At 46.0% G+C, this 13,420-nt stretch overlaps 1 protein-coding gene across 16 annotated transcripts in view; it reads left to right on the top strand.

Moving 5' to 3' along the window:
- PTPRF (protein tyrosine phosphatase receptor type F) overlaps positions 1 to 13,420 on the top strand; it is a 384,319-nt gene that overhangs the window by 281,297 nt on the left and 89,602 nt on the right. For 9 of the 16 annotated variants that reach the window (XM_071809940.1, XM_065842623.2, XM_065842624.2 and 6 more), the window contains 2 exons: positions 1,971 to 1,988; positions 10,749 to 10,859. In XM_071809940.1, the coding sequence (XP_071666041.1) occupies positions 1,971 to 1,988; positions 10,749 to 10,859 (129 nt within the window). The remainder of the gene's footprint in view (positions 1 to 1,970; positions 1,989 to 10,748; positions 10,860 to 13,420) is intronic. The other 7 variants (XM_065842637.2, XM_065842633.2, XM_065842636.2 and 4 more) reach the window with 1 other exon arrangement.

Genomic DNA, 13,420 nt, shown 5'->3' with positions numbered 1-13,420 from the left:
ACCCTTTTCAGCCAGGTGAGGAGGAAGTCCTGGTTTCTGCCCCCTGGGCTCGTGCTCACAGTGGGAGGTGACACACTGTGGTGATGCTCTTCTTAACTCTGGGAGTCTCAGAAGAGGACAGAGGGAGGCGGGGGATAAAAGGGGGGAAGCCCTAGACGAAACAGAACAAAAATATCACTTGGCAAACTTTCCAAACGGGCAAAGAGAAATAACCCCGTTTTCCGTGGCAGTGCTATTCCATGCAAGTATCTTTGGGTACGACTGTTCTATCAAGGGCAGTGATAGTTCGTACGATAGATAAAGAAGCAGCAGATTTATTATTGTAAGGGAGAGATTACCCAGAACTTCTGTGACTGTAGGATGTTTCCTGATGCTTCAGTCATCTGTGGATAGAAAGCGTCAGAAAATATAACCAGACATAAAGTGGGGAAATGTCATCTTGGCAGAAGAAAATGCTAAAATGGGTAGTTTGAATTGCTGCTCCTGCTTAGAGAAAGGATTCTGCCTAAAGGAAGGGTAGTAAGGGAAGAAAAACTATAAATATTGTAATTACTTTTTAAGAGGCAAGTTAAACATGCTTAAAATATGCCTTCTTTGTATTTACAGAAATTCTTTTCTGTCTTTCTTTCCTATTGGGTGATCATTGTTGTGGATAATGGAATGAGCTGTAAATCTGAGATACACGACACTCTTGTATGCATACTGGTATTTATTAATCAATACACTGAACATGATTTGACACACTGTGTCCTGTTTAACCCTGTTTTTCTGTCTGTTTAAACTCCTCAGTTTTCTTTGGTAAGTGCTTGGTATTCAGATCCTACAAATCTGCATAAAACCAACACATACCATGAACTGCCTACGGATTTGATCTGCATGAATCTCTCCCTTATACTAACAGCCTTCATATGTGCAAAATAAGACCAAGGGGACAAAAGTGGGGATTAGAAGGGTTCCCTGCCAATTTGCCCAGCTGGAGCATCTCCCCTTCAATCACGCTTTCTTACTGATTCTGCACTGAACTCAAGACACTGACCAGTGGATCATCCACTTGCTAAACACATTGACCTTATGAACCAACCCTTTATGGGTCATTGCAACAGGATAGCTGAACCTCACTCCCAGAGAAGCCCTCCTTATAAGATACTCTTCATTATAGCATGTGAAATTATTTCCAGTGCCTTATAAAGAGGGTGGGGATTCCTTTCTCCAGCTAACATCCAAATTAGGCAGGAACAACAGAGTTCTGGCTAGCGAGCCATTGTTACATTACCAGAAACTACTTCATTTTGAAATATTTCGGTATGTAAAGTTAACTCTGCATGACAGCAATTTCTTTGCCAGAGGGAACCTGGTGCAAGGGTTATGTGAACGTGGAGAATGGCTCAAAACTGATTTGTTACGCTTTCCTTTTAGTTTAATTTCTTTAAGCGAGCAGATTTTGTCCCACTGGTCATCCTAACCTCAAAGCAAAACCGCACCGAGCGCCCGCAACCATGCGCTTTCCACCCCTCCTGCCCAGCGCACCCGCGGTCACACAGCCCCTGGGACACGCACCCCCTCCTTGTTCTGTAAGGAATGAAGGGGCACCGCACCATGTCCCCAGCGTGTCCTCCATCTCAGCCTCAACTGCTTGAACAGTGGTGGGGTGAATGCGAGCGGTGATGCCAGCCAGCAACGCCACCTCGGCAGCTTAGTTCAGCCCCCGTTGGTGAGGGTGGTGGCGTTAATGGCAAGATGCAGGGCTGGGTGCTGCACTCCTGGAAGCGATGAGCTTTACTAACCAACCTCCTGAGAGTGTCACTCTGACTTTTAGTGCACATCAGTTTCTTTTTGTTTATACCTGTCGCGCTAATACGAATTCTAGCTTTAAAAAAACTCTGCTTTTTTTTTGAGTTATAATTTTCTTCCTTTCCTCTTTGTACTAATGCTTCTCTCTAATCTTATTTGCATTCAAATTACCTCACCAGGTGGTACACCGATCAGAGGTAAGAATGCTGAAATGTGCCTCCAGTTGTCACGTCACTCCATCTCCTGTCTGCCTTGTCCCTTCTCCTCTGGTGTTTCTCATCTCCAGCTTTTACTCTCAGCCCTAACTCTGCCAGCGCTCTCGCTCATCTGCACTCTCCCACTACTGTGTTTATTTTGGTTGGTTTTTAGCGTGATTTCTTGTAGCCTCATCCATTGCGATTTTTGCACTGTTGAAAGGGGGTTATTCAACGGAAAGTTTGCAAACTGGCAAATGGTCCCTGGCCTCCGCCACGGGAGGGTTGACGTCTCCTGCAGCTCCTGCAGATCTCTGGACTTCCCGCACAGTTGTAGCCTCTGAGGTTTTTGTGTGTACGGGGCTTTAGATGGGTTGCTTCGGTCTAAGTGTGAGGAGGTAACACTTTCACAAGAGAACAGTCAAATTCTTCTTTGCTGCTGCTGCTGGACGTGAAACTCTAATCAGAAGGAAACCAGTTCTTGAAAGTTTGAGCAAATCTGGCTCTGGGATAAGGAGCACCTTCATTTACGTTACTCATGTTCACTTTCAAGTGTGCTGACCCTCGAGTGCGGTGGCAGAGTGGAGAACCACTGCCCCAGACCCCCCTTTCTGAGCCAGACCTGCTGACGTCACTTTGCAGCACAAAGATTTGTTTTCAATAGATGAATCAGAAGCACATCTGACTGCTTTAAGCCTTCATTAATTAAACCCACCCCTGGTCTGACAGCCCAGTGTGCGCAGTCCCTGGCTAGTTTTCGCAGCCTGTGTGCACCAGTAATGACTTTCCAATTGGAGTGTTGTGTTTTCTAGCCGGAACACTCAAAGCTGTCCCTTTGCATTAACTTTAGTGCGTTAATCAGCCTTACGTGCTAAGGCCCTTCTGAATTCTCTTGTGATTTTAGTTACCCCTGTTGACTGACCCCTGGGTTTCTCGACAGAGTGACTACCACCTACAAATCAACACAACCTCATTTGTTCAGTTTTCTCCCTTCTCCCCTTCCCTCCCCCTTTTCCCTGAATCACTGCTGGAAGTTAATAATCTGACTCTTTTGAACTGGTTCTGTTGCTGGGGGTTAATGTTTTCAGCTCCTGTTAAGTGATTTTAGAGTAAATGTCGATTGCCGTTTGATGCATATTTGCATTAAGTTGCCTCTGTTGCAAATCTGGGTCAGGGAAAAAAGACTGCAAACCTTATTTTTATATGAATGGGCTTATATATCTGTCATTCCTCCCTTTGGAACGCTGGAGATTGACAGCTGTGATGTTACAAGCTCCTTAAACTATTTCTTCATCTCCTATTTCTACCGCAAATCCTAAAATGGAATGACAGGTCGAATACCAACTAGGCGAGCGCTCTGAGCTCCCAGCCGCGCACCCCGAGCGCGCAGCACCCCGGGGCCTCCCCGCGCGCCCGCCCTGTCTGATGGCATTAGTGACTCAGCACCAGAACCGCGTGGATGCTCCATACGTCCTGCTTGGGAACCGAACGCATCTCTGTGAAAAGAACCATCCATCTCATAAAACATAAGTTCCCCGCACTCCCCCCGCCTCCCCCCCCACCCGCGTTTGAGTCCTGATGAGGTATTTTAAGAATGTTCTTGACATTATTTAAAATATATGTGTCCTGTTTGAATGTCAAAGATGACATTTCTGTGAGAGCAAACAGAAGCCACGTGCTGCTCTCTGGCTTCTCCCAGAGGATTTCTGTCAGCCTAATGCCTTTTATTTAAAACGGAGGTCACTGAATTTCTAAAGATAACAACAGATTAGATAAAAGTGCTTTTATGATGGTGAGGTTGTGTCCATGTAGAAGTGACTGTTCTGCCATGTTCTATACCCAGCTGCACTCTTGTTCCTCATTAAGGTAAGTTTGATGCTTTGGAATCCATTAATTTGGTCTGAAAGGAAGGGTGAACTAATGACTTTTAATGAACCCTTTTGGTAATAATGTTTGGGGGAGGAAGGGGAGGTTTGGGGTTGATTTAATTGCTGCTGTGACTGTCACTAGGAGTTGTGTGTCTGCAGTACTTGGGAGGTTTGAGCATTACCCACGGCCTTTGTGCTGGAGCAGCAGAGAACCCACTCGCAGGGAGCAGCGTGTGGTTAGGGAGGGGACGACCTGAGAAATCCCACCATGCACCCCTCCAAAATGGAGGAGATTTTTCTCTCAAAACACCTCGTTTCACCTTACCCCCATGTATTCGGACCTTTCTGTCCAAGATACCTCTGAGTTCCCTGAAATGTGAGGAACTCCCATCTATAATTCAGAATCTTAGTTTGTAGCTTCACTCTTTACCCCACCAGGGCTGCCCCAGATAGTAATTTAATCTTGAAATCCCTATTTGTTCATCTGAAGGACGTGGAGCTGGCAGATGCCCATCAGATTAGACAATAACCAGCTTCTTAAAGTGACCCACAGATAGTATCAGCAAATCCTGCTCAAGCAAGTTCTACCCCATTCTTCTTTTCAAAGTAGAATGTAAGATGTTCCATTTCCAGCTTTTCTCTGGAATTGAACTCACTCAACCTTTTGTAAAACCTGCCTGCATTTTCCTGCCCTGGGCTGTAAGACAGAGCAGAGCATGGTTTTCTTTCTGGTGGGTGCTGGACAGGCATTAGATCGGATGCACATGAGCAGGTAAAGAAATATCATCATCTCAGGCATTTTCCCTCTGCAGTCAGATTTATTTGTTACTTTTCTGTCACCACAGGAAATATCTGAGGTTCCTATACATAAGAGTATTTCTTCCCTGCAGACGTCAGCGTAGCAGAGGTCTGTCTGCATTAACTTTAGATCAGCTCACTTGGGTGTCAGAAGCTGTCTGTCTGAGAAGCCAGGTAAAAACCCACACCGACTTCTATATAGCTGCAGCTAAACCTTTTCCAGTCCCGAGCAAACTGGTTTAAATACAGCTCCGGTATTCCGACTCTGTCCTGCGAGCTGGAGCGTAAAGCTATCCAAAGAGATTAGAGGAAGCTAAAAGAATTTTGCTGTCTCTTTCTAAGCATGCGTTTGTACATTTGATTGCACTTTGTATATGATAGGATTTTTTTCCTGATTCTTGAGCTTTTCAGTCACAAAAAAGAAAGGGCAAAAGGAAAACAATTTAAAAATGAGAAGATACGCTTGCAGGAGCAGACAGTGTCGGGGGGAGGCTGGGAGGGGTAGTGCCTGGAAATGTTTGTAATGCCATGTTTCTCACTGTCGGAATCAGATTGACTCATGTCCCTTTAGAAGCACACAGAGGCATTACTGTGCATTTGTCAGTGCTGTAGCTCTGCTTCTGACGCAGAGTCCCCTGACGTTTCCTGTATCTGCTGCCGAGAGATCAGAGCATCCCGAAGCTCCGCTGTCTAAGGGGAGAGCTCACGCTGCCGAGCACGCTGGGTCTCCTCTGCTCCCTCTGCCCGAGTGCGGCTCGGTGGCAGCGGCCGGGTGCTACCGCAGCTGCCCGTGGCGCGCAGGAGAGCGATTTCTCAGCAGCGCTGCCATCCAGAACAGGCCCCTTGCATGCCAATCACCAGCCTTGCGGGAATAATGACCGTAATGAACACGAACAATGAAAATATATTTGTAGTTATCACGTTTTGCATAATTGGCAGTGCTGATGGCTGGTGAAGGCTAGGTGCAATCCTCTGTAACATCTGGGAGGTGCTGCTGTTGCAAATTACAAAAACAGTGAATATGAGAAATGCTTATTTTCATTATTAGTGACTTTTGCGTGATTTTGGGGTCTTTCAGTTTTTCACAGCTGCCATGTTGGTTTTCTCGGGCAGCAGCCAGGGTATCAGCCTCCAGCTCCCTCGTTGTCAAGGCTTTGCAGTGGTTGTTTCTCTGCTCTGTTCACACTTGTGGGTGCTTGTTTTGTCTGGGCTTGCCTCTGGCCCTGCTCCACTGCTCCCTGGGTTTTGTTAGGAGGATTCTCTTTCTCTGGGAGGGATTTTTTAGCAGAAGGGCGATTGGGACCCACACCTGAGCGCTGGCTGGAGGGGTGGCTGAGAATGCTGCTTCAGCTGTGTTTCAGTGGAGGGAGCTGGTGGGAGGCTGGGGGAAGAGAAGGGAGGGTTTGGGGAAGCCATGTGCCCTGGTGTGCCGGGTGGGGAAAATCTGCGTCTTCCCTGTCAGGAAGGGCCCTAATCAGGTAGCTGGGTTCATTGACATCTGCATTGCAAGTCCCTTCCTTAGACAGGTGCTGTGCCTGCAGCCTGGTTCTTCTGAGTCCTGGGTACTTACGGCAGCATTTCCTTACATGTCTAATTTTATAACCAGGGCAGAAGGTCAGTCCCTACCTCTGGGCCAGGGGGCTGAGGCTGTGAATGCCCTACTAGAGGAGTGGAGCCGCTACCACTGCTGGGGATGGAGCTCTGACCTGAATGGATACAGAAGAGCATCACCCCAAGAGCTACCTTGTTTAGCTCCATGCAGTGCTCTCTGGGAGAAGAGAGCACAAGCACCTGATGAGTTTCAGAGCGGGATTTCAGAGACATCCATTTGTATGGCAGCTCAGAGGTTTTTACATTTGGTTTGTCACCTGGAGGAGAGAGTGACAAGCCCTCCGTGGCACAACAGTACCCAGCACTGCCAAGAAGCGTCCCTTATCAGGATCTGCCTTCCCTATGCTCTGTGCAGTGCACTTTCTAAATGCTTCTTTTAACCACTGTCACTGCAACTAATGATTCTGCCTGAGCACAAGTGTATTTGAATAGATAAGTATCTTGGAGAGCTGCTAACGGGGCTGATGTCTGTGCCCCAGTTTAAAGAGCAGAAGAAAAAGCTAGGAGAGGAGGGAGGGATCTGGAGAGGAGATACCAGCACAGAGTAAAGAATCTATAAGGGGTGCTTGTCAGTCAGCAGGGCTGGCTCCTACCCGCAGCCCCAGAAAGTTCTGCCTTGTCACCATTCTCCCTGGCACTGGAGAGCAGCCAGGGTTTTTTCTCAGGAGCTGTCAGCTCTCTGATAAGCTGAGATGCGTTATCAGGAACAGATCTGAGCTGCAAGCGAGATCGACGTGACATCGCAGCGTGCTGAGGAATGGCCGCCCCTCTTCTGCTGGAGCCCCGCTGTGGTCTGGGGTGCTTTGGAGGCAGAGGAGGTCGAGTGGTGCTCAGCAGGGAGAAGTTCCGCTCTGATGCGCACGTGCCGCTGCAGAGCCCCACGAGCTCCCAAACAAGCTGTTCACTGCTCCTCTCTGAACACATGTGCACGTTCCTGATGGTGGATGGTTCTCATGCACCCACCGAAGCCGCGCTATCTGATTGCATGTCAGGACTCAGCCACGCAAACGAGGACAAGGCAGCTGGCCCCGGAGCACTCAGGGCGTCCATGTGAGAAGTCTGCAGGAACGTCCTGTGGCAACAAGACCTTACTCAGCAACTTGTGCAACATAAATCCCAAAATAATGAGTAAAAGTAAATCTGCCTTCCTGGCCCTGGTATGCAGAGGCGCAGAAGATAATAAGCTGAGATGTCAACAGGGCTAGGAATAGAAATCGGGTCCTTTGCACTTGTCAAAGCAAAGAATTCACTGCACATTTGAGGGTCTTTGGATGCAGCTTCCCTGAAATTGAGGGAAAGGAGCTGCTCAGAGTTCACTTCTTCCTTTCCTGTAGTTCCTTGTGTCCTGTCCAGCCTAGACTTGAACTCTCCAAGAACCAAAGCTGTTGCCTTTCTCTGGGATGACTGAACTAGGACCTGGAGCATTTTATACTTAGGGAGTTTTTCCCAGGGTTCAGTTTCATTTATGTCTCCAGCTTTCTGATCCTAGCAATGTCTGAGCTTCTTAACTTTATTCATAAATCTCTGTACTCTGAGATACCATATGCTTTCCTGTATCCATCACTTATTTGTAGGTTGTCCTTCAAGAAAACCCCTATAGTCCCTCTGACTGCCATCCATTTACCATTATCCCTCCACTTTCTGCTAGCTGTCAGCTATACTGCAGGATCTGTATGTTTGTCTAATGGTGATTTATTGCAGTAACTGTTTTCTTTCTGGTTCAGTTGAGAGGTTTGCGCTAACTTCCTTCTGCTTCCCGGGTTCTTTCTTGTCCCTGACACACCATAGTTTGAATAGTCACGCCAACCCACACAAAACCAGAATCCCTTGCCCGATGTCCCTGAGCAGTTTGTAGGCAGCTGCTGACACGTGTTACGTGTTTACAGGATGATTCTAGAAAATGATCCGCGTTGACTGCAGAACTGACAGGCAATAACAGCACGTAATCTGAAACTCCCCTCTGCCTTCGTTTTTCTCATCCTCTTATGTTTTCCTCTTCTCTCTCCAGCACTGATGTTGAAGTCCCTCGAGGTAAAAAGTAGTTTGACTAACCGGCATTTAAGAGGCATAGTGATTGCAAGTATAAAGGGTATAACTACCAGTGAAATATACTAAATGGCTAAAAGGGGCGTTATAAAAAGCTATATGTTCATGGCAGAATTACCTAGGGATCTTACCTTTTTCTAGGCAGACTGTCAACTGAAGCTGGCTTTTCCTTCAGCCCAGCCAGCTGATGAGGGCTACAGGCTAAATCAGTGATAGGGTCCACTTAATTTTTTGTGTGGTTAGACTTTTTTTTAAGTTTGGATATGTTTTGCAGCAAACAGCTTTTCCCAGCCAAGCCTGATGCAACCACTCAGAATGAACTCTGCAGCACGTGCGTGCCCACAGAGTAATGAGCATGAATTAAGCAGGGGATAATAAACGGTGAGTTCCAGGAAAATCTGCCTGACAGAGTGTATAACCAGGCTGTGGCATCAATTCCTTGAGGAAGTGGTGAAAGACCTATCACTCAGCACATTTAAAATGGGATTGGACAGAACACAAGAACATTTACAACAGGGAGTAATCCTGCCCTGGCCCCCAGGGATGCACAAGATAACCTAATAGGTCTTTTCCATTTCTGGATTCTCTGAGTCTTGTCAATGCTGGGAAGCTTCCTCCTGCTCCACTGCCTGTCATGCTGCTGTCTGCTTGAAGATGTTTTTCCCAGATAACATGTTGAAATTCAATGTTCTCCCTGAATTAAGCAGCAGTGCTCTGTAGGCTTTGGCCTGTGGGTGTCCAGAGAACTCTGTGGCTGGGGAAAGCTGGCAGGTCCTTTTGTTAGTAGGTGGAAAGACTTCTGCAAACAAGCTTTCTCTGTTTAGCTGAAACCTCATTTCCAGCACTAATGCAACAATAGGGAGGGCTCTGTACATCATTTTTATTATATGGCAGAACCCTGGGAAGTTCATTTTTCCCCATGACATATAGACTTACGCTACAGTCTCAATTTATCCTTCTAAATAATGTAGGTGGCAGTGGTTGATTCACATTAGTTTTTCTTCTGTTCTGATGATATGAAAAACTGAGTTTGACCTCTGCAACTTGAACCTGCGAGAAGGGAGAAGGCAATTTCACCAGCTATTCTCAGTGCCGCTCTCAATGGTCGTTTTGAACCGTGGCAGGCAGAAATGAGTTCAAATCCTTACAAGCAAAGGGGTTAATGTTTTCTTTTAGCTCAGTATATGGTTTGTGAGCAGAGTTCCCTTCTTTCAGGCAATCCTAACCAGCAGAATCTGAGCACTTGGAGGCACTTTAAAAATTATTCCGACATTGCCTGGGGGAAGCAGGCTGAGCACCAGTGTCTGGCCAACAGCCCTTCGCTCCTGCAGCGCCAGCTTGCTGTCACATGCGTCCTGCTCCTTTCTTCTCTGCATCTCCATCTTTTAGTCTACATATGGGGCCCGGTTAGGGGAGTTCAGATGTGACCATTTTTGCAGTCGTCTGGGCTAGGATGAAAGACCAGGCTCCTGGGCTGAGCAGCGCTGGGCGTCAGTGGAGCGGGCTGAGCAGAACAGAGACCAGCACTCCCTTCCACACCACGAGTACTCCGCAGGTTGCCCATTTGAATTGCTACTCCATGTGCTCTACCAGTTATTGCAGTTATTTAGATGTGCCCCTCATGCATCTGGCGCTTGGGGAATGGGATCAGATCGGGTCTTGAGGAGCCTGTAGTCTGGGTTTAGCTATTCCTGACCCAAAGCTGGAGGAGCGGGCGCTGCTGGGACAAAGGGAGGGCGGCTCTCACGCGAGCGCCGTGCAGCAAAATGCGTGTATTGCATTGGTGGGTATCTTCGTGTCTCAGACTGAGTTTCTAATCTTTCTATATCACGTATAACGAACTCTGAGAGAACAAGGAGATCTCTGACACGGAGAAAGCTGATGAAAGGCAAAGTGTTTTCTCGAAATGGTATGTCTGCTGGAAGGAGGGGTGGTGAGGTGGGAGAGATGGGACTCTGCCAGTTTCTACAGGAAGGTCGCAGTTTGTCGAGCATTTACCAGGCTTTGTGTGCATCAGATAAGAAACAAACAGCTACGGTTTGTGTGCTTTGTGCTTGGCTGTTTTGATTAAAGGTTTATTAAAGGTCCTTTTATTAGACAGGAGTCCCATACAAAGCTGTAATTAATGTGTGTATGTGTATTTTTTTTTTCTTTTATTGAAGCAATGAATACAAGTGGTTGGGGCGGTTGGATATACATCAGTAACTGGTTCCCTGTACATTATAAAAATGACAATAATAAATTTCACAAGCTTCTAACAGCAAACTGGGTACCTTTTGGCTGCACGCTGGTACCCTGTGGGTCCAGGGAACCTCACAGTGTATTTATCCATGAAGATACTTTAAAAGCCTGGGGCATGGCCTTCCTTTTCTGAGGTTGGCTGCTCAGTTACCAGATTTGCCATAACCTGAATTGTCTGTGTCATGTTGTTTGTGTACAGGAGCTCTGCAAATAGAGAACAGCGAGGAGTCAGACCAAGGCAAATACGAGTGTGTTGCCACCAACAGCGCGGGAACCCGCTACTCTGCCCCAGCCAACCTTTACGTTCGAGGTAAGAGCAGCGTCCACCCAAGGAGGTCACTCTCCTCCCGCGCTAAAGACTCCACGGCTTTCAATGAAGGAACATGTTCCCTGTCTTAATGCCCTGATCACACCTTGTGGATTGTGTGATGTAACCTTTTGCTCGGGAAACAGTAAGTTCAAGGATATCTTTGATCCACGTTGGGTTTGACTCGCGTTTCTGGAAATCTGGTTTTACTGTTTATATGGTGTTGTGTAAAATGCTGAAATACGGGCAGAATTGGGGTTCCTTTTTCCCTTGCACTCCTTTACTTTGCGTCCTAGTTGTTTTAACTGGGATCGAGGCATGCTTAATCCTCTTAGTATGAACTAACCTTTGGTGGAGCAGTGTAAAACTGGTCATGCTCTGGTGAACCAGAGGTGCTCTGCTGTAGGTGAGCCAATATTTAGGCCTTTGCTTTGGAATGTGCATCTTTAAAAACTGAACAGCTTTTTTGGAGTTGTCCTAATCCATCTTCTATGCATCGATGATTGAGCCTCTGGGTATTAATGGCTCACATTGGGAACCTGCTGGAAATTAGCCACAATACATGTAAAGTGGTTTTTCTAATCGTTGCTGATTTAAAGCTGTTTTCAACACACCAGAATAACTCGGTTTTACATTAGGACAGTCTCCTACCAGTTTTCTTTCTCTGCATTAAAGGTGTTTGAGTTAGCTTGGGGAGAAGCAAGGGCTAAATTCCCTGTACGCTTTCTGTTAATTTCAGCAAGAAAAAAAAGTGCTGCTTTATATGAAACTCTATATAACCAGAACCACTGGTCAGGAACCCCCGAGAAATGTAGTTATGGATTTTCTCGAGAGAAGAAACAAAATCCTTATGCTTGTGCAACCCATTGCTTTATAGGAAGTTAGAGCCAGATTATATTTCCACATAGTAAATCAACTGTCTAATAATAAAATCTCATCTTCATTTCTTCCTTCCTCTGTTTTGAAGAAAGAAAACACAATTTTAAAGCTGTATATGCATCGGTTAGTATGGAAAGAGGTCATGAGAATGATTAAGTCTTCACACGCTGTGTGTTTGCTTCTGGAGGTGGCTTCTGGCATTGTTTACTTGGTTTATTCTGGGGGACTACTTTTTTATTTTGCAGCGTAATTTCGATTCTAAGAGTCTTTGGAAGACTGAAGTATCCAATTAAGCATATTCAGAAGATGAAGTTATATCTATGCAGTGGAATCACTCCTTTCACTCTCACAATGTAATTATGGATGATTTTAAACTCCCTGTGTTCTTGCAAGTTCATTTTTCAGGCAAGCCGTACTAAAGCTCATCCCAGATTGTCACTTTGCACTCTGAGGGGAAGGATCCCTGTTACCAGGCTGGCTGTTGTCGCGTAGGTTTGTGTGGCTACCCAGCTGTTTCGCTGCAGTACTCGGGATTCTTTTGTTTCCTGTGACATGCTCAGACTCTCAATGTTCTCTTTTCTATAGAGGTGCAGCTGAAAAAAAGGCACAGGAGCTTCGAGAGGCAGAAAAACTTCCTCTAAACAGCTTTCCAATTTCTCACTAATGAACACTCTTTATTTAGCAAGTAATCCTGTAGGACTGGGGAGTGTACTGAATGTTACACTTGGCTTGCTGCTCAGCAAGGTTTGTCCGTGTTGTTTGGGCTTGGCATGGGCCTTGGATGGTCTGCACGTGTGAGAGGATCCTGACGTTCACCAAGGGAAGCATGTTCTTTGACATATGCTTTGCTGTTAACTGTCATTTTCTCACACATAAATTTTTGGAACAAGCCTTTTTATTGCACATAATCTTTACAATGTCAGTCTCCAACCTGTGCGATCCTGATAAAGGCCTGCTTTATATTTAAGACAGGATACGCCATAAATTATTATCAGATTAAATCACTGTGCATACTAGGTCCTGGATGGTTTTTGTGCTTACAGTTCCTGATAGCACATGTTCTACAAAAAAGATACCATATTGTTATTATTATATATTAGTTTTGATGACTTCAAAAAGTTAGTCAAACCAAGAACAATATTTTATTTCTTTAATGAGCAAGGAAAAAATATGAAAATATCTTACTTTCTCAGCTCTGGGATGGAGAATAAAAGAATCCCTGTTTTTTCTTCTTGTGGTAGTCCTACAGTGTTGTTATTAGACGGATCAGTGACTTCCAGTAGGGTCTTCTGAACGTGCCTGCATCTTTCCTAGAGAAGACGTTAATTAATGCTAAATTACAGTGGAAATTAAGCGTGTCGGCTGCACAGCCACTGCATGGTGGTTCATAATGATTGACCTCATTGCCGCGAATGCCCAAGAAGTTGGCCACTTTCTCGCGAAGCATGGCTGAGTACTGAGCAGCACTACTAATTTCCACCCTGTGTCGTTCTCAGGACCGCTTGTGCCTGCTCTCATTTACAGCCTACTGTTGGGTTTTTTTAGTAGTTCAAATGTTTGTTTGTCTCCTGACTCCTGGGTTTTGTGTTTTTGATCATGTCTTCCCCTTTCCTAGCCTCCTAGGTAATCCTTTGTGAGTGGGCTGTGTTAGAAAGCACAGGCTCATTAGCATCTTTATCCTACTT

The sequence above is a fragment of the Patagioenas fasciata genome, chromosome 6 (genome assembly GCF_037038585.1).
Source record: "Patagioenas fasciata isolate bPatFas1 chromosome 6, bPatFas1.hap1, whole genome shotgun sequence".
In the NCBI taxonomy this organism is placed as follows: Eukaryota; Metazoa; Chordata; class Aves; order Columbiformes; family Columbidae; genus Patagioenas; species Patagioenas fasciata.
Note: the sequence above shows the minus strand (reverse complement) of the source record. Positions and strands in the feature narration are given on the sequence as shown.